The 19979-nt window shown below is 56.3% G+C and overlaps 3 protein-coding genes across 11 annotated transcripts in view; 1 reads left to right on the top strand and 2 right to left on the bottom strand.

The window, feature by feature from the left end:
• Positions 1–19979, bottom strand: part of LOC117648282 (transcription factor 12-like) — a 134911-nt gene that overhangs the window by 29106 nt on the left and 85826 nt on the right. The gene's annotated exons all lie outside the window — the stretch shown is intronic.
• LOC117648331 lies at positions 5994–7001 on the top strand. The gene is made up of 2 exons (XM_034390807.1): positions 5994–6173; positions 6395–7001. The coding sequence occupies exon 2, from the start codon at positions 6495–6497 to the stop codon at positions 6915–6917; it is 423 nt and encodes a 140-aa protein (XP_034246698.1). The 5' UTR covers positions 5994–6173; positions 6395–6494; the 3' UTR covers positions 6918–7001.
• On the bottom strand, positions 7003–9553 carry LOC117648325. Its single transcript, XM_034390802.1, has 2 exons — positions 9168–9553; positions 7003–9079 (listed from the first exon to the last, which is right to left on the bottom strand). The coding sequence occupies exons 1-2, from the start codon at positions 9336–9338 to the stop codon at positions 7451–7453; spliced, it is 1800 nt and encodes a 599-aa protein (XP_034246693.1). The 5' UTR covers positions 9339–9553; the 3' UTR covers positions 7003–7450.

Below are 19979 nucleotides of genomic sequence, written 5' to 3'. Positions count from 1 at the left end.
GCGTGTTGGGTACGACAGTTGCCTTGAACGAGAGCGAGTTCCACCCTCAACCTGTAAAGTTCAGACCTCTCTCTCTCTCTCTCTCTCTCTCTCTCTCTCTCTCTCTCTCTCTCTCTCTCTCTCTCCGGGTCCACGCCGGTGGCCGCGTTGCCGGCCGCTCCTTCAACGCGTCGGACCGCGGCGACGCCTGGCGCCGTACTGCGTGATTGCTAGCTTCAATTTCCAGTCCCGTTCGAGAGAGAGAGAGAGAGAGAGAGAGAGAGAGAGAGAGAGAGAGAGAGAAGGGACGGAGAGATGCAGCAGCACACCTCTACAGTAAAGGACCTGTAGTACCACACGGTGTATCTTCATACCTCTCGCATGCTAATGTGTAAGACAGTGTGTGTGTGTGTGTGTGTGTGTGTGTGTGAGCGCGCGAAACGAAGGCGTTAATCCCGCCGTGAAATACACCTGAACGCAACGCGTACACAGGTACACACACACACACGGCATAAAGTGCACAATATCGCGCGCTAACGGGCTGGCCAAGGGTCTTTATAGAGGCGTCGCGACGCGGCCCGCGATTATCCCACGGTCACCGACAGACAGGCACACAGACAGACACGCACACAGACAGACAGACAGGCACACAGACAGACAGACAGACAGGCGGACGGGCAGCAGGGGCGAAAAGTCGTGGCAGCGGGCACGGCACTGTTAAGTCGCCTTAAGTCCCCCTTCCTTTGCTAAAGCGGACGAAAATTCACCAAACGACGCTAGATGGGACATCCGTTTTAGTTTTACGACGCCTTCCAACTGCGTGAATCCTCGCGTCTCTCTCTCTCTCTCTCTGACACACACACACACACACACACACACACACACACACACACACACACACACACACACACACGGGCGTAAAAGGCGCCACGAGTCTCGCGACACGCGCCTCTAGTCGCATTAAAAAGAAATGAAACGGAAAATAAAATGGAAAAAAATCTGGGCCGGACCACACCTCCACGAGGCTCCGCGCCACCTCGGCCACTACACCGCAGTGTGTCGCGGACGTGGGCAAAAACCTTATGGGCCGAGCCCATCCTGTCGGCCCGTGGCACAGTGGGCCAGAAGACCGGTGCAGGCGGACAAAACTCTACAGGCGTTTTGAGCTCCAGAGTCGCTAAATGGGACTCGAACCGAACGTTTAACCCCGCCAATGGATTCCTCGTTCGCAGAGCGATCCATTGGTGGGGTCACACGTTCGGTTTGAGCCCCATTTAGCGACTCTGGAGCTCAAAATGCGTCGTGAGTTTTGGGCGCCTCCAACGGCCTTCCGGCCCACTGAGCGTGGGCCCCACTGGGCCCCACGCGGCAGGCCGCTCCCTTCCACGACACCGCGGCCACAGAGAAGGGGGTGGCGAACAGACCGTGTGTCCTTCCAGTCTGAACCTCAACAACATCGCAGAACAGAAACCAAGTCAAAACGTGAAAAAATTATAAGATATAAAGTCTATTTGAATTTGTTTCTTGAAAAATTCTCGTTCGTTGCGCATAGTGTACGAAAAAACTTTTTTCGGTGGTTTCCTGTCGTGCTGTACACTGCTTCAAGGGCAACCGATAGCAGGATCTCGGTGACATCACCCGCGGCGGCGGCGCGCTGTGATTGGCTGAGATTCGCGGCCCGGTTATCCAACCGCCGGCCGCGGCGAGCCCCCTGCGGGGCGGGCAACCCCAGCGCAGCGCTGCCGAGACCCGCACCGCGGTGCCTACCGCGCAGGGGCTCGACTGCCTTGGAGGTCGAGCCATCCATTGGTGGGGTCACACGCTCGGTTCGAGTCCCGTTCAGCGACTCTGGAGCTCAAAACGCGTCCGGGATTTTGGCCGCCTCCACCGGTCTTCTGGCCCACTGTGCGGCGTCGGCCTGGCCCGGAGCCCCGCGACTCAAGTGACCCTGCCCGGGCACGGCCCTGCACAGCCCTGGCTGCCGGGGGTGCATTACAGTGACGCTGCGGGCGGCACGGCAGTGCGGAGCAGTGCGGGCGCCTTGAGCCTCATCGAGTACCACATCCGCCGCCGGGGCTTCCCGTCACCCTGAGCCCGACAAAAACGAAAACAAAAATCTCGCCGCTGAAACCGAGCCGGGTATCGAACCCCCGCCGCCGCGAATTCCAGAAGGCGATAGGCCGAGCGGTGTTTTCAAGTGCAGGGAGTGATTACGGACGTATCTAATCTTGGCAGGGCGCGACGTCAGGAGGACCCAACATCGGAAGAGCGACCGGCAGAACGGCCGCCAAATCACGTCATTTTCAACGAGCTGCATCCCGACAGCCCAACGAGTGGGGAAAAGAAACTGGAACCTAACTGGTGAAAAAGGAACCAAGACCCAAGACCGCCTGCTTGGCCGTGAACTTGGGCTGTTGACTGCACTGTAGCGGAACTGCCGCGCGGCACGGGCCGATTAGCTCAACGAAAAGGCAAACGGAAATGCAGCAGTGACGTGTCCGTTGAAGTTTGCGTGACTGTACGCCAAACCCGTCGTGTGCTGCAGTTTGCGCGACTGTACGCCAAACCCGTCGTGTGCTGCAGTTAGCGCGACTGCACGCCAAACCCCGCCAAACCCGTTGTGTGCTGCAGTTTGCGCGACTGTGCGCCAAACCTGTCGTGTGCTGCAGTTTGTGCGACTGTGCGCCAAACCCGTCGTGCGCTGCAGTTTGCGCGACTGTATACGCCAAACTCGTAACGAAGGCACAGCCTTCTTGAAATCGATAATCTGCATTTCGTGTACAAGCTGCGGCCCTCGGCCGGCCTTGCCGTAAACAGCCTTAATTTAGATAAAATTGTACGCGCGGTCCTTTGTGTAAACCAAGTGTGTGTGTGTGGTGTGTGTGTGTGTGTGTGAGGGAGAGGCGCAATTAAAATGATTTGCCTATCAGCAGGTGAGAGCGAACGGTGGTGGTGCAGCCGTATGGCGGCGAATGGCGGGAAAACAGGTTTCGGGACTCCTTTGATGAATGGACTCGAGGGCAGTGCGTGCATCACGTACGTGTGTGTGTGTGTGTGTGTGTGCGAACATGTGCATAGGTGGCTTTTCTTCTTACCAGCAGGCTGATCCCGCCTCTCGTGGTTCTTCCTCTTTAGCCCTACCCCGGACACACACACACACACACACACATACACACACACACACACACACACACACACGTACACAGAGGGTCAGCCAGGAGCGCGCAGGCACGCACGAACCCATGCCGTTTTCGAAAGGGCCCCGTTTTGAATGCAGAGGGGCTTGGCGCGGCGCGGCGGCACCACTGCACACCGAGGTCATCTCGCGGCCCATCCGTTTATTGGCCGATTGTGCTAGGCTGCACACACAAGCTTCGCATGAGGCGGGCATAGGTCCCTGGGCTGACCACCGCCGCGGCAGCAGCCTGGGCAGAGCGGTGCGGTTCTCCGTATCTCATGGCACATCGCGCATTTGCACGCATCCACGCATCTGCCGCGGCCGGTCACCACGGGGCCCCCATGCGCGCTATGTGGCTGGGGGCGATTCTATCGCCCTGCGCGCGCGCACACACACACACACACACACACACACGGAGTTTGCGCCCTCGAGGTCGGCCATCCGCGACGTCCCCCGTGCCATACCTGCATCATCTTGGAGAGAGAGAGAGACAGAGAGAGCGAGAGAGACCTAGAGCGACCTACAAACCGCGACGACAACTCACGTCCACAAGCAGCAACACACACACACACACACACACACACACACACACACACACACACACACACACACCTGTGCACGCGATGTGCAACGCGGCCGACACAACAAATTCATAACGCTTTCGTTATTGATTTGGGCGGCAACCCACATGGTGCCTCCCTGGCCACGTGCCACGGCGTGCCACGCACTCGAGATCGCCCTATCAGTTTGACGTCACCTGTTGCTACTTTGAGGCCGAGTAGAACCGCACAGGGTGTATACTGCCAGAAATTACATTGCGACGGTTCAGTGTCCGAGACTGGCGGAGGCTGGCAGGCAAGCAGACAGACAGGCAGACAGACAGACAGACGGACAGACAGAAGGGCGGCAAAAAGTGAGTGGGTGGCCGTCTGTTTGGCCCAGCGAATCTACGGCCCACCCCCGCCACCCCGCCCGGCCGACACACTCAACTTAGGGCAAGTTCACGCCGGCGAGGAGCTTGACGAGCCAAACCAGTCGCGGCACAGTGGATTTGCCAGAAGACCGGTGGAGGCGGCCGAAACTCTAGACGCGCTTTGAGCTCCAGAGTCGCTAAATGGGACTCGCACCGAACGTGTGACCCCACCGATGGATGGCTCCGCGAACGAGGAATCCAATGGTGGGGTCACACGTTCGGTTCGAGTCATGTTGAGCGACTCCGGAGCCCAAAACGCGTCCGGAATTTTGACCGCCTCCACCGGTCTTCTGGCAAATCCACTGAGAGGGCCACCGTCAGCGAGCTGAGCCGCAAAACGGCACGCCACTGACGCTTTTGGCAGAGTAGCCGTCGAGGGAGGAAAGGAGAAAACGAGCGTGTGGGGGTGGGGGAGGGGTGAGGGAGGGGTAGAGGAGGGGGCGGCGGTCCATTGTAGGCCCCAGAGGGTCCTGGAGGAGGCCGCCACCAAGCCCGCTCAGCCCGCTCTACATGCTTCTCAGAGAACAGCTGTCGCTAACCCCCCTCCAGGGTGCCCGTCGGGCCCGGCGTGCCCGGCTACCTGATGCAGCACCGCCCTCCCGGTGCCTCCCGGTCCCTCCCCCACCACCGCCGCCACCTCGCCAGCACCAGCCACCTTCCACACATATAATCCGTCCCGTGCGCCAAAAAAGAGGCAGCAATTTTTGTCTTTTCCCTTTTTCTGGGCCCGGCTTCATTTTGGTTTATTTCGGGCGGTGCGGGCGGTCGGGGCCCTTTGTCTGCCGCGGGGCGGTAGTGACTGTTGCGCAAGCAGCGCGAGCCACCCCTTCGGGCCGCGGACGCGGCGGACGCGGCGGACGCACAGTGGGCCAGAAGACCGGTGGAGGCGGCCCAAAACTCTAGACGCGTTTTGAGCTCCAGAGTCGCTAAGCAGGACTCGAACCAAAAGTGTGACCCCACCAATGGGTTCCTCGTTCTGGGAGCAATCCATTGGTGGGGTCACACGTTCGGTTCGAGTCCCATTTAGCGATTCTGCAGCTCAAAACGCGTCCAGAGTTTTGGCCACCTCTACCAGTCATCTGGCCCACTGTGCTCTGGACGCTCCAAATCCAGACGCAGCGCGCTGAGAGCATGAAGAGCCCCGAGAGGAAGCAGGGCGAAAACAATGACGTCACGTATGTTCGACAGAGCAAGTGACCCAGTTTCAGCGACAAATATTCAAAGAACTTTTTCGTTTCTTTTTCACAGTGTCAACCGGTCGGGGCCCAACCCCCTGCAGCCCGAGCCAAGCCGACGGCTCGCCGGCGGCACGCGTGGCCGGGCGCGGGTCACGCAAATCAGCTGTGGCGACGACGCGCGCCCCCCGAGGGGCCCTGAAACAACAAAAACCTGGAAAAAGGGACATAAATCGCGCGCGTTTCCGCCCCGAAACCGCGCGCCACGCTCAAGCCTAGCCCAGCAGCAAATTTGTCGGGCGTTATCTTTTTTCCGAGAAGTGTAGGCTGCGGCCCTGCGGCCCCAGGCAGGCGGCCGGCGACGGCGCGCCCCGCCAGCCCCGCCAGCCACCAACAAAAACCGGCCGCCCCACCACCCTGCGCCCTGCATGCCCTCAGCGTGCCCTGCACCCTCTCGGGGGGCAGGGCTTGCAGGGCTGCCTCGCCGCTGCAGCCGCCGCGCTCTCCGTCTCTCTCGCACGCGCGGTCCCGCAGCACCGCCGCAGGGGGTGCGAGAGAGACGGAGGCTATGCAGCCTGCGGGAGGCTGCGTGCGCGACGGACACTTCGGACGAGGAGGAGGAGGGTGCACCGGCTCGGCTCGGCTTAGCGACCCTCCTGTAAGAGATGCGCAAGCCGAGCCCGAATCCGGCCTCGCCGTTCGTTTGGTGGTCCCTGCGCCGCGGGGAGCGAAAAAACGACATGTGCGAGGCTAGGGTATGAAAACAGTAGTCGCCCGAATGCAGACGCCGCGTCGTCGAAACGCGCTTTTACAAAGACGTCAAACGAAAGGAAATTTGCTACCGAAGAAGTGCAACTGACGTCAAAATGTAAGAGTCAATATATTATTTACTTCGAAAGGAAACCCTTTCCACAGTAAAAATTTTCTGCAACTCAGCCACAGACTCTGTTTGAGAGAAACTTTGTTGAGTTGAGGTTATTGCTGCACATTGTTTGTACTTTGGCGGAGGTTTTCTTGGCCAATTTGTTTCATTGCTTATTGAAAGAGTGTAGCTATGAGGAGTACCAAACCAAATTCCCTTTTTTGCAGACTGGAATGGGCCAGAAAGCCAGGAAGACCTCACGAAATTCAAAACTGTGGCATCAACAGAACACCAAGGCCTGTCACAATATGACAGCTGTCAAGTGTGATGACAGTTGTGAATTTTTTGAAATCCACAATGGTCTTCATAAAGTTCATGTCAGCAAATGATGATATCAAGAGGCAACAATTGCTTGAAGAAGCACTCATTCATAATGAACTTTACGAGTGCAAATTGTATTGTTGGAAGAGGCTGTTGTCGCTCAATCTTGCACATGTTAATAAGGTGTTCATGGCAGCATGTAAAAATTTTGAAATTGTTACATGTTGTTGCCACCTTGTCGTCCAACTTTTGTACGATCTGGCTGAGATTTTGCAGGGCTATTTGTCAGGCGCTGTTGCTGGTGCATCATGGTTTACATATTTGCATGTCAACAATTTGCGTCAAAGTTTACTTCTGGTTTTAAACAGTCAAACATTTGCGTCAAAGGAAAAGCAAAGGAAAGTGGCTTGTCATGGCAAAGTATTTTAAGCATACATAAGCTTACAAAGAAAATACCTCCTGTTTGTACCTTCACTTCAAGAAAAAGTGTGAGTAGTACAACAAAAGTACAACCAAATCAATAAGAACGTCATGTTTCTTGCCATTTTTAAGTTTTTCAGCCCACCGCAAAAGGTTGAATTCAATAAGCCTCAGTAATCTAAATAACATGTCACTAGCAGGAAACTGCGCTCCAGGAACATAGTCAGTGAGAATTTGGAACAGGCCATTGTGGTGTGGTGACTCCCCAGCATGGCGTAAGGCATCAATGCACCCCTCACACTGAAGCATGCTCCTTTTCCTTAAAGACACAACAACATAGCCACACATCCTGTACATTACATCTTCATAGTGGGGTTTGAAAGCTCCTGCCGGAACGCAGGGATTCCACTTAAAACTGGAGGGGTCGAATTCTTCCTCAAGTGCAACAGATTCATACCGCTCATTCAGAAGATCAATTAAGTCTTCAGCATCATCATGAGCATAGGATGAAGTTGAGATTCTGTCATTGAACTGAGATATTGCTAAGTGTTGAGCCTAGTTTTTAACTCTAAGCCAGATGGAGTTGGTCTAGTGATTCTTACACGACTGACAATGTTCTCTACCACATCAGACGTAAAGTTACCTGTCAGTACAAATTGGTAATTTTTTTCTCTTATCAGGTGATCAGTAATTTCTAAAAGGGATTTGGTACTAAAAATTATATGTGACTGTACTGGTTTCCAGCCCCCAGCAATGTTCACACCCTGGAAAACTGTGACTACTAATTTTAAATGGTCTACAGCTGCATTGTACGCAACTTCATTTTTGAGACCGAAGGCCAGCTGACAACTCCTGGAAGTTGTTAGCTCAAACCAACGGTTCATCAGTTTGATGAACCAGGCAGTCGTTTCAAAAGCTTCGGGTACTAGACCTTTCAGCACAAGATAAGACAAAGCGGCTCCTACTTTATGGTTTATAACTTTGTGGCTTGATTTTACCTTCATTTTGCTGAAATGAGTAGTACTTAGATCTTTAAATGTGAGACCAGGAACCATTTGAAGCGACTCGTCTCTTTGAAATTTCTCCAACCATGCAATGTGTTCAATATTGACCATGGCTGAAGGCAAGTCAAACTGCGAAACAATGGAGGCCGGTAACTCGATAAATCTATTGGAACAGAGGCATTCTTTCAGGGATTTGAAAACATGAACAGGGTCTGCTACACATCTTAATTTAAGGTCAGGGGATATGGGGTTTGGAATGCAATACTTAAGATTATTTTTTTGGGTACCAAACCCAAGTTTTCTCAACAGAGTCCTGTTGCCACAATCACAGACAATGGCAACGACATTGGCACCAATGTCCTTGGCTTTCTGTAAAAGCTCCATGATGACTAACTTCTTCTGGTCCATGTTCACAGATGTTGGGTTGAGATGATAAGCCACAATTTGTTTAAATTTTCTATGGCAGCCTCTTAAGACAAATATCTCCCCTTTCTCTGCATGGAGGTGTTCATGTCCAGGAATTGTTCCCCAACCAATATATTCCCCAGTACTTGGGTCCCAATCAATTCTTTTTTTTGTGGACATTTCGTCAAACACAAGCACAACATCTCGATCCCTCACATCACTCAAGCCAGCGAACCTTTCCTTCAGAGCGTGTAGTACTTCATGCAAAATCCCTGGTTTGAAAATGATGTGCTCAGTTTCCAACTGAAGGAGACGGATGGATGGCAACTTTGTATCTTTGGAGAGTAGATTTCGAACAGTATTGTAACCTGTACTGCCACAGGAAAAGCGAATTTGTAGGCCCTTCCTGATGTCCTCAGTAGTGTACTTCTTCCTTGATGACAGCACTTTTATATTTTCTAGTGACTTCAGAGGTGTTGAAAATGTGTCAGTAGCCTCACCATGGAGCTGCCTTTGAAGTCCACAAACACGTTTCTGCAGCTCTATGTTCTCCTTTGTAACTTCAACGATGGTGGATGACGTCAAGGACCCATGAAGCTTGCAGGAAGCACTTGCCTTCTGTGCATAGCAGTGGTCATGGGAATGGGCAGCAGCTGGTGGTGAGGCTCCCTTTTTGCAGGAGCAAAGGATGGCTGTGGATGTTGGAAGGGCCCCCTTTTTAAGCCTGAATGGGCTGCTCCATTGGTCACTCAAAAAGTGCAGCTAAAAATGTAACAAAACAAAAACAAAAACTGTGATATCACAGAATCCAATGCACATAATTGGGAGTTACCAATGGTTCAATATTTACCTCACAGACACGGGCCTCTCCATAGGGGGTCCAGTCAGGGCGACCCAGAATGGTTAACCAACATTTCTTAAGCTCTTCGTCTTTCGGGTAACGCACCATTCTGAGTTTGAATGAGGTTCTCTTATTAAGCCTGCTTGTGCAGCCAGGAACAGTGCACCCCGCCCCGGGCATGATTACTCACTGCCGTATACTTTATTTTAAAATTTAAACAATCATGATATGTACTGAATCGGAAATAATTTACTTTAAGTCCCGAATGGCCGGCGTCCTATCAACAAGTTCCAACCTGCCCCCAGCGAGCACGCGCGAAAACAATCCGACCGACTTTCTTTTCATACTGTAGTCTCGCACAGGTGCCCAACTCCCCAGCGACCACCAAAGCTCGGGCTTGCGCATCTCTTACAGGAGGGTCGCTAGCTCGGCTGCAGCTCGTGCTCGGGTCGCCGGCAAAAGGAGATTCAGAAAAAGGAAATGTATGTGTGTGTGTGTGTGCATGTACAGCGTGTACTTACACACAGGAAGCGGCACAGTGTGCGCCAAAGGAGGGCACAACTCATTTTTGCCAAGGCAAAAACCCGTGCACCGCTGCATCGGGTGACCCGAGGGGGGGGGGGGGGGGGGGGGGGGAAACCAGCAAAACCCGAAACACTGTACAGTAGCGCAAAAGGCGCAAGGGCATGACAAGGCGACGGTGGCGGAAAACTCAGAAACTAAACGCAGAGGCGCGCCACGCCGCGCTACTCCGCGCCACGCTACGCACATCTCACACACACGAGTGAGCGGCGTGGTGGGGGTAGAGGTGGCCGACACAGACAAAGGAAGAATGGTATCGTCTGCCAGCATGCAGGCCCTGGCGTGGCTACGGGGCCCCACACCTGCCAGCCGGCATCTGGCCGGGTTCGGGCCGCCGGAGGGGGGGGGGAGGGGGAGGGGGTCGAGCCACGCGACCGGGCGCGCCGAGCGCCCCACCCCAATTTAAAACGCCCCTGGACCAGTCGGTTTGGCGTGCGGCGCAAAAGCCACGCACGGCCGGCTTGGCGTAGGCCAGGGCTGGCGCGGCCTGGCGCTTCCTGGCGTCCCCAACTCCAGGCGCGTTTTCAGCTCCAGAGCCGCGAAGCAGGACTCGCACCGAACGTGCGGCCCCACCCCCGCCAATGCATTGCTCTCCGAACGAGGAATCCATTGGTGGGGCCACACGTTCGGCTCGAGTCCTGCTTACCGACTCTGGAGCTCGAAACGCGTCTTGGCCGCCCCCGCCGGCCTTCTGGCCCACTGCGCCTTGACAACCGCGGACACTCACCCCGCTCTCCTGGCCGCTGAGGTACTTGAAGTGCTGCTGGAACACGGGGCCGGGCGGGCCCTGCGGCCCCGGCGGCACGAGTCCCGGCGAGGGCCCGGCCGGCGGTGGCGCGCCGGGCTCGCCCTTGACGACGATGCGGTGGTGGATGGGCGACAGCAGGTTGGTGGAGATGAAGTCGGGCGGGTTGCTGTCCGGCCGGGACGGCGGCAGGGACGGCGGCCCCAGCTCCTGGATGTGGTACTGCTGCATGGCAGGCTGCATGGCGGACAGCCCGGGGTTCTCCCACGTCGGCATCCTGGGCGCGGCGGCCGTCGCGGAGGCCGTCAAGACTCGAGCCGCTTCCTCATCCTGGGGCTCTTCGTCGACGGGGTCCTGGCGGTCCTGGAGTTCGCGCGGCGCCTACAAGGTGACGTCGGTCAGCACGAGCGCGACCAGCGTCCAGCGGCGACGCATGCGGGGGAGCCAGTTTCGATCGCGCAAGGCGCGGCCCAAATTCTCGTCCAAATCACTCAATTCGAACACCGGGGCCTGGAGCGTGTGCCCCGGCGGGCAGGTAAAGGGTCCGCACCGCCCTCAGCCTCAGCCCTCCACCCCCACTCCACATGTGGTGCGGACCCCGGAAAGGGATTTCATGGCTGGGGCCCCAGGTCAGAGAGAGAGAGAACAAAGACGGAAAGACGATAAACAGAGAGAGAGAGAGAGATCGGCAGACGGGGGAGGGGAAGGGGGACGTCACCGGAGAGGAAGGCGTTAGGACCCCTCCGAGACGGCAAGACTACAACAACCGGCATGCAGGACCTATAAAACCGCCCCCTGCGCCAGTGCCTACGACATAAACGTCTAGCACACGGCAAAAAAAAGAAAAAAAATCCGGTGTATTGACTGGCACTCTTGTGGCGTACTAAAACGCTCGGAAAGGAGCAAAATTCTGACGAAATTTTATTCTTGCACAGTGTAGGCACTCGCAGCGTACACAACTACGTACGACGCACACACCTGTTAGGGTTTGTTCAAACCGCAACCAAAAAAATGTAAAACCGGAAAAAAGCACCGAAAAAAAAAAACCTAAATGAAACGAAACGCATTAAACGCATCCGGGTGACGTCATCCGGAGGTTCGACCTACTCCGGCCGCATGCCCCTTATCCGAGCGCGTCCGTTTTAATCTATTGCCTTCCATTTCCAGCCCGAAACAATACACTAACACAACTAAACCGACCCGCCCGCCCGCGCTCTCTCCGAATCTGACTGTGCGAATATCATCCCCCCCTTCTCCGGGGCCCCTGAGGGGGTCGCTGGCACTAAGCCGACTACTACTACAGAGCCCCACGGCGTCGCGCCCCTCGCTGGAACGCCCCCGCCCCGCCCCCGCCACGCTCAGATTCGGAGGGGAGGGGTGGGGTGGCGGCGGAAGCGGGCGAGGAAGGGCCCAGTGCACGATAATCGGTGTAACATCTGGCGCCCGCCGCCCCCACCCCACCCCACCGCCGGAGTCAAGTTGAACACACTTGGAAAACAGGCGGGGTTTTCGTCGCGACAAAATTTCCAACTTTGGAAACCGAGCGGGCCGGGGAGGGGGAGAGAGAGAGAGAGAGAGAGAGAGAGAGAGAGAGAGAGAGAGAGAGAGAGAGAGAGAGAGAGAGAGAGAGAGAGAGAGAGAAGACCCGGCGCCGCCGGAGTGGTTTCGGCACCGCGAAAAATGAAGGGTCGTTTTGCAGTGGCGTGGGCGGTGGGCGCACCCTTGGGGTTTACTGCGGGTAGACTTCCCGTCCTCTCATTCAGATTGCCGAGAAAAAGGCGTCGACTCCCACGGCCTGTCTGTTTGCGGTGCAGGCACAGTGTAGGCACTGTGCAGGCAGGCCCAATCATAAACAGCCCCAACTGCTTTATGACACTTGTTACCGGAAGGACCACAGCGGCGAGCGAGTGCGCTCTGCTCACCTGAGCACGGGAAGAGCCACAGACTGACTCATCCCAAACTTGGGGCGAGCTCCACAGTCGCTAAATGGGTCTCGAACCGAACGTGTGACCCCACCAATGGATTCCTCGTTCGGAGAGCCATCCATTGGTGGGGTCACACGTTCGGTTCGAGCCCCATTTAGCGACTCTGGAGCTCAAAACGCGTCCAGAGTTTTGGCCGCCGGCACCGGTCGGACCATTGGACGCGGCCGAGGTGCGCTCCGCCACCGGAAGTGCCCCTACGGTGTGTCGACGGTGCCGACGGCCACCCCTCGCTCAGGGCGACCAAGCCGGTCCGGGCAACGCGACATCAAAATGCACGTTGGCTCCGCCGAGATCAGGTCGACGACCACGCCAGCAAATTCAAATAGGGGTTTATTAGTCAGCGGCAGGGAGGCCCAGTGACCGACCAGCAACAACAAGCCAGCGCCGTCTCTCTCGCACGCCGACGGGACGGCCCACGAGTGCGAGAGAGACAGAGCGGCTGCTACTACGCCCGCCACCGTGTCCGCCACCCACCAAGTCAGCCCAGTCAGCCCCGGCGGCCTGTAAGGGCCATAAAAGCGGCAGCCAGGGCGCCGTGGACGTGGCGCCCTCAAGGTCGGCCAACTAGAGCAGCCTTCCGGTGTGTGTGTGTGTGTGTGTGTACAATGTACTACCAGGTTGGCCCTACGTTGAACACCCCAGCCAGCAAAACACTCACTGCACCCAGTGAAGGGAACTGTCGACCAAGAAACGCGCCACCCGGACACCGGGAGGTACTCCCCGTTTTAACGCCCCCCCCCCCCTCCACCCCCTGTTCCACTGTGACAGGTAGGCAACCCCACCACTAGATAGCGCTGCGGGCAGGTACCTGAGGGGAAGTCTCTCAGCTACATCGCGGCCAGCTACATCGCAGCCAGCTACATCGCGGCCAGCAACCGGCGTCCTCAACGACGCCGTCCGGGACTTGAACCGGGAGCTAGTCCGCCTCTCAGGGCCCGGCTGCCCCCGGCTGGCCGTCAGCCCCACAAGGAAGCAAAAGAGTTCACTCCAAACTGACGGGCGTCTGGTTAGCGTCGCGGCGCCTCTAATGTCCACTTAACGGGGGGGGGGGGGGGGAATAGCAGAAGAAATGGAGAAAGAAAGAGAGAGAGAGAGAGACAAAGACACAACAGCGACCACTTGAATACAACGCATTGAAACGAGTCGAAAATGGCGAAACTGGCTCCTCCCGATGGGTGCGACGCTAGATGCACCAGTTGGACCTGTTGTCGCGTGACGGGCGTGACTTACGGCGATCCTTTTCTTGCGCACGCAACACACACGCACACACACAGGGTGGCACTTGGAAGACGACGAAGACGAAGAGGTTATCCTATGGCAATCCGACGACACAGGCGGCCTATCAAAGGCGTTCACTTGCACACAGTGTGCCACACACTTGACGGGGTGCCGCGGAGCCGAAACGCAGCGCTACGCGAGCGAGTCGCGGCGCGGTCTTCGCAGGCTGGGCGGCTGCAGCGACGGACGCGACGACGGCAACCTGCTCTCGCGCTGGAGCGAACCGCACTGGCTCGCCTTCGGCTTCGCTTCGGCTTTCTGCTCGGCGCTCGGCTCGGCCCGCTTCGGCTCCCCGCACAAAAAACGGCCGCAGCTTCATTTCCCGGCGAGCGGCGCGGCGCGCGCCAGGCGTGGCGGCGGTGGCGGCGCGGTCCCGAAGGCGCCCGAAGGCGACCCGAAGCCGCGCCGACGGCCGGCGGAAACGCCCGAAGGCGGCGGCGCCGCGCAGAACGCGCGGCGGCAGGCGGGAGCCGGTCGCGGCCGAGCCGAGCGCAGGACCGGCCGAGCCCGGTCGAGCCAGGCCCCGCGGCCGAGCCGAGCCGGAGCAGGGCAGGCAGGGCCGCGCGGGGCGGCGCAGGGCAGCCAGCCCTCGACGCGAAGGGTCGGCGTGGCGGCGCGGCAACCCTGCGAAAGGACGCGAGCCTAGCGCATCGCCGCCGCCGCGCCGCGCCGCGCCATGCACCAGGCGACGCACTGGCCGCAATATCAAACGGTCGTGTGTATCAAACAAACTGGGCCGGAAAGAGGTTGCTGCCAAAATGTCTCGCATGTCGTGTGCGAATGTGTCGCGAGTGCCGTCCCCCCGGATGCGGGGGCGGGACGAGGAAGGGGGGGGGGGACGGTGTCGGTCACTCACCCTCACACCCCGAGAGGTCACACCACCGCGCGTCTTATGAAAGCCGCGACAACTCACCTGCGAAAACGACAAAAGAAGAGCACATTAGTACCGGCGGGCAACAGAGGGAGGGAAGACAGGAGGGACGGGGAGCGTCCGGCAACGACGAGAAGGGGGCACGGCCAGCAGTCCGAGAGCCTCGCTCTGTCTCACTCGCACTCATGGGGCGGCCCGCATAGGTCCGATAGAGAGGCAGAACGACGAAAACGACTGGAGGGATCATCAGTCCACAGGAACCCGTCCGCAGGAACAAGTTCACAAACACCCTCGATTAAAATTGACGGACGGTCCCCCTGGCGCGATGCACCGTTTTTCGGCCAGTCGATGAAAAGAGAGAGACGAGCGACACCGCTCCGAAATGACTCACAGCCTTATGAAAACAGAAATAAGAAGGAAATGAGAGAGAAGGACGAGACCACTTTCGTCCCGCAAATTTCGACGCCGTCGAGGCCGAGTCGGTTGTGTCGTGTGTGTGTGTGTGTGTGTGTGTGTTGCAACAAAGTGCATCCGCACCAAACCGCGCTTGAATCGCCGCTTCGCTATGCCGTGCAGCGCGCTGCAGCGCCGCGCTGTCTGGCCCGTCGCGGAAAGTCCGACACAATCGTGACTCCGAATTCCGGCCTTCCCTCCCCCTTCCCCATTCACATCTCCATCTCTCCAGCAGACTGAGAGTCGTCTTCGTCGCTCCGTCCCTCTCGCACTCGTGGGCGCCCCTTTAAAGGTGCGAGAGAGACAAACGAGAGACAAACGGACGCGCAAAGTCTCACACTCAAAACTCTTCGCCAGCGGGTCGAAGAAAGGTTGAGCGAAAATTCTGCGCACCAATTTCAGCGAGTAAACATTGTTTTCCCACTTCTTCTTCTGCTTCTTCTTCTCGCATTGCAGACGCGCGGGGCTTTGCTTTCTTCCGCGATCCGGGGAAGGCAATTTGCTCAATTTTATCGCTGATTTTGACCTTTTGTGGAGCGGCCGCGTCAAGCGTGGCGTCGGTCGGGAAGAAGAAGAAGAAGAAGAAGAAAAAGAAGAAGAAGAAGAAGAAGAAGAAGAAGAAGAAGAAGAAGACGAGGGGCTTCAAGGCTAATGGCTGAGGATCCACAAGAACGCCACACTCACATACACAGACTCACACACGGACAAACACACACAGACACACACCGCCCAAGGGAACGCAATGACATCAACGATTTGATTCGCGAGTGCGAACTGCAGCGGAGCGCGCGCGGCGCGTGGGAGTCCGATCGGGCCGCACAACACATCCTTGTTCCGTTCTCACAGGCGAAGCCAAGTCGAGCGAGCCAAACGCCCGAGCCGCCCACTTGGCGACTAATCAGTCCGCAAGCCAAATGCCGCAGTACAGTCGGCTGCAAAAGCGCAGCAGGAATGCACCAGTCCGATGCAAAAGTGCAAATGCACCAGTCCGATGCAAAAGTGCAAATGCACCAGTCTGATGCAAAAGTGCAAATGCACCAGTCCGATGCAAAAGTGCAAATGCACCAGTCCGATGCAAAAGTGCAACAGAAATGGACCAGTCCCATGAGATGCACCTGATGCAAAAATGCAAATGCACCAGTCCTATGCAAAAAAGCAACAGGAATGTACTAGTCAAATGCAAAAACGCATCAGGAATGCAACAGCCAGATACAAAAGTGCAACAGGAATGCACCAGTCCGACGCAAAAGTGCAACAGGAATGCACCAGTCCGATGCAAAAGTGCTTCTACTTACTGTGTTGACAGAACAGTCCGCAGCAAAAGTGCAACACTGTGACAGGACACTTCGGTCTTAAAAAGGAACAGTGTGACCAAAACTGCTCGATGCAAAAGTACAACAGTCGTGACAGGAGAGTTAGGGGCGAAAAAGCAACAGTGGGACCAAAACAGTCAGGAGGAAAAGGGCGCAAAAGCAGTCGCCTGCAAAAGTGCAACAGTACTGCGCCCAGCCGTCGTCGCGACCGCTGCCACATTACTGCGTGTACATGCATGACAGTCGCATGACCGCCAGCGCGGCGCAAAAGCACGCGGCTCAGGTTGACGGAGGCCCTGGCTAGCCTTATCGACGCGTGTAAAGCGATCTATCGAGAGTCAGCAGCAGACGGACCACGTTCGGTGCATCCTAGACTCGTCTAGTCTCGGCTTTGTTCACGCAGCACGGCTCAAATGCACGCCACTGGACGGGCGTTTCGCTGATGCGAGGCTACGCGGTGCGGACGGTTGAAACTGGAGTACTACAACAATGTTGGGTCCAGCGAAAGAAAACTGCACACCAAATTGCATCGGCACAGCGTAAAACATTTCCCGTTGCAACTCTTTCTCTTTTTCCGAGGGGGCGGACATCACCTCACACTGAGGCGCACACCGCGGCGGCTGCGCCCCGCATTTTAATGCGCGGGCGATTCCTTAAATTCATATTTTATTCGGGCCCTCCCCCTCCCCCGCCCCCCGCGAGCTGTCGGCACGTCGTTTCTGTATTCCACGCTCGCGGGCCCGGCCCTGCCCTGCCCGGCGGAGCCCCGTTGCTCCCTCCGCCCCTCTTGCCGCGGCGAAGCTGGTTAGGTTACAAAAGAGGGGGAAAAGCGGAAAACACAACCTTGCTTTCCTATTTGGGTAAAAACGACGACAAAAACAAAACCGCAGCGCGAAATAGAACGGCGAAGGTCCGAAGATGGCCAGGTTTCGATAATGGAACATGCGGGATGCCACCCCGAACGCCGTCGCGAGCAATTGTCTATTAATACACCTCTTGTGCGAGCGGCAAGCCACATTGTGCCACATTGTGGTGTGCGCTCCCGTCCGCGGGGCTCGCCGGGCCACATCCAAATTCCGACCAAACGAGAATTGCCCCGCCTCATTTTTTATCCCCCTCTTCTCCTTTCCAGGGAATGCGGGGCGAGATGCAGTGGGACCTTCCCGCGAGCGCATTCCGCCAGTGACACTGCAACGCCGCGGTGCACTTTTCCAATGCCACTGTCTTGATACTTTTGCACTTCGTTGATATTTTTGCATTTCATTGGTATTTTTGCACTTTATTGATGTTTCTGCACTTCGTTGATATTTTATTGCACCTCAGTGGTGATATTTATATCACTTTGGTGATATTTGCACTTTGCTCGGCTACTGTTTTCTACGTAGGAGACACGGAACTTGGTCCTTCATTTCATTTGGCGGGTTCTTTGCATTTCTTCCCTCGTGGCCACCATGGCAACTAGAACTCGGACCCTCATTGTTGCACTTGTTCCCTCCAGTCCGCCAGTCGATCTGTTTATCGCGCTCGTCCATGGTAATTGCACGCCACGTCGTCAACATCGCAATTTTCAGCGATCGCTACGATTGCGCATGCTGATGTCGCAACCTGCTCATCGGCGTCCTCGCGCGACCGTTCGCTTCCGACTCTACCTACATGGCAGTGCAAAGGTCAGCCTGCTTGACGTAGACGCGCGAGCGTCGACGCAGTGGTCATCGCCCTGGCAAGGCACTGAGGACTCTGGTGACAGTCTCACGTGAATCCTGAGGATTAATACGGCAACATGGACAATTCAGGGGCCTTTTGGACAGCCTACCCAGCGTCGGCCTGGAAAAAGCTTAGGACCCTTTCCGACAATTCGACTTCAGCCTCATTTTAAGTCATCTTTGACATGTAATGTTATCGCAACGGTGAGGTTAGGTTCGTCTCCTCGCGGTTGCTGGACGCTCCCTTGTCCTCCGATTGGATGGACAACGCGGAACAGCGGTGCGACATCCCGCTCGCGGCCCGCTCCACTATATGGCTAGGACGGGATGTGAGCGTGGCCAGTCAGTGCGTTCGAACACGTGCGTGTGTGAGTGAGCGTAAATCCACGCCGCAGCAGAAACGCGTCAGGAAACGCAGTTGGTCGACTGACAAAACTCAGACCGAGGCCGTGTACAAGTTGCTTGAGATAATAGAACAAAGGGGTGGAGCGCAGAACGCCTGTCCCGTTCGGAGGAGGGGGCACGCCCTGGAGGAGGCAAGCAGTTCTTCCCTCGTACAGTGGACGGCAGCCAAAATTCTAGACGCGTTTTGAGCTCCAGTGTCGCTAGATGAGAATCGAACAGGACGTGTGACCCCACCAATGAATTCTTCGTTCAAAGAGCAATCAATTGGTGGGGTCACAGGTTCTAATCGATTCTCATTTAGCGGCTCTGGAGCTCAAAACGCGTTCAAAATTTTTGCCACCTCCACCGGTATGGCCCACTGTGCGTCCTTTCCGTCTTGGATAACCCGGTCCGCCCGAAAGTGGGTCAGCAAACCAAAGGACTGCCGATGTTTGGGGCATGCCGCATGGATAGCACCCTCTTACACCTCATCGCTGACGAATGCCCCAGAGTCTCGCCAGATGATATAATTGGCCGTTGCGATTGCCACACGCCTGTCAATACGCGATCGCTCGCAATCCGTCCTCAGCATAAATTACACTGCATAATGGCCGCCTCGCAGAAACTGAAAGTAGACCCCGATAAAAAAGGGGACTAAAAACGTTTGTAGTTTGTCAGATTTTAAAAAATGCCACGCATTCTACATACGAAACTTTTCAGTCAATTTTCCATTCAAAAATGCAAATTTGTTTTGGACGACCGACAACAGTTGAACAGCCAATAATACGGTGGTTTGTTTTGGTGGTTTTCACAATGCAAACGAAAGAGAGATAAAATTTCCAGACACACATCTCTGGCAGTGTGGAATGAAACCGCATCGAAATTGCACCGATTGTCATCGAACCACGCCAGTTGTAAAAGCAGTGCGTCTATCGAAACACGCATTTCAATGCATCGAAACAAACGGCCGCGCTCCGGCCATACCATCATCATAGCTGGACCGAGTCGAGTCACCGCACGGCACACCTGCACACCTCAGATCGAGGCATGACAAATAGCGAAAAGCAACAGCCCGACCATCCAGTCCGTTTCTGACGGATCGCCTCCAGACATTTCAGTACCCGCAGCAAGGTCGCACTTCCTACGAGTTTAGCCAAACGTCCGTTTCGCGCAGAGGGGGTTGGGTCGTCGGCCTAACCCCAACCCGCGCAGGGGCTGGAGAGACTTTGAGCCAACGACAACATTCTCAGGTGCACCTATTACCCATTATCATCAGCGTAGCGATTACTGTTCAAGGGCGAGTACGCAACGCTGTGTGTCTGTGCGCCAGTTCGTATGTATGTGTGTGTGTGTGTGTCATTAAGGACTGGTGGCATTTCAGGCATCGTGGAGACCACCGCTTCTTGCACTCCCTTCCAGCCTGGATCGAGCTTGCGCGCTCACACACACGCTCGCGTTCACACACACACACACACACACACACACACACAGACGCCTCTCGCGCGTC

This window comes from Thrips palmi, unplaced genomic scaffold (genome assembly GCF_012932325.1).
Source record: "Thrips palmi isolate BJ-2018 unplaced genomic scaffold, TpBJ-2018v1 HiC_scaffold_10, whole genome shotgun sequence".
NCBI lineage: Eukaryota > Metazoa > Arthropoda > Insecta > Thysanoptera > Thripidae > Thrips > Thrips palmi.
Note: the sequence above shows the minus strand (reverse complement) of the source record. Positions and strands in the feature narration are given on the sequence as shown.

What these genes read in the sequence shown, in the direction of transcription:
- LOC117648325 (XM_034390802.1), bottom strand. Translation starts at nt 9,338, where the DNA reads ATGCCCGGGGCGGGGTGCACTGTTCCTGGCTGCACAAGCAGGCTTAAT. An exon ending in GAGAGGCCCGTGTCTGTGAG is followed by an intron (nt 9,080 to 9,167) that starts GTAAATATTGAA and finishes TTACATTTTTAG; the next exon opens with CTGCACTTTTTGAGTGACCA.
- LOC117648331 (XM_034390807.1), top strand. Translation starts at nt 6,495, where the DNA reads ATGACAGTTGTGAATTTTTTGAAATCCACAATGGTCTTCATAAAGTTC.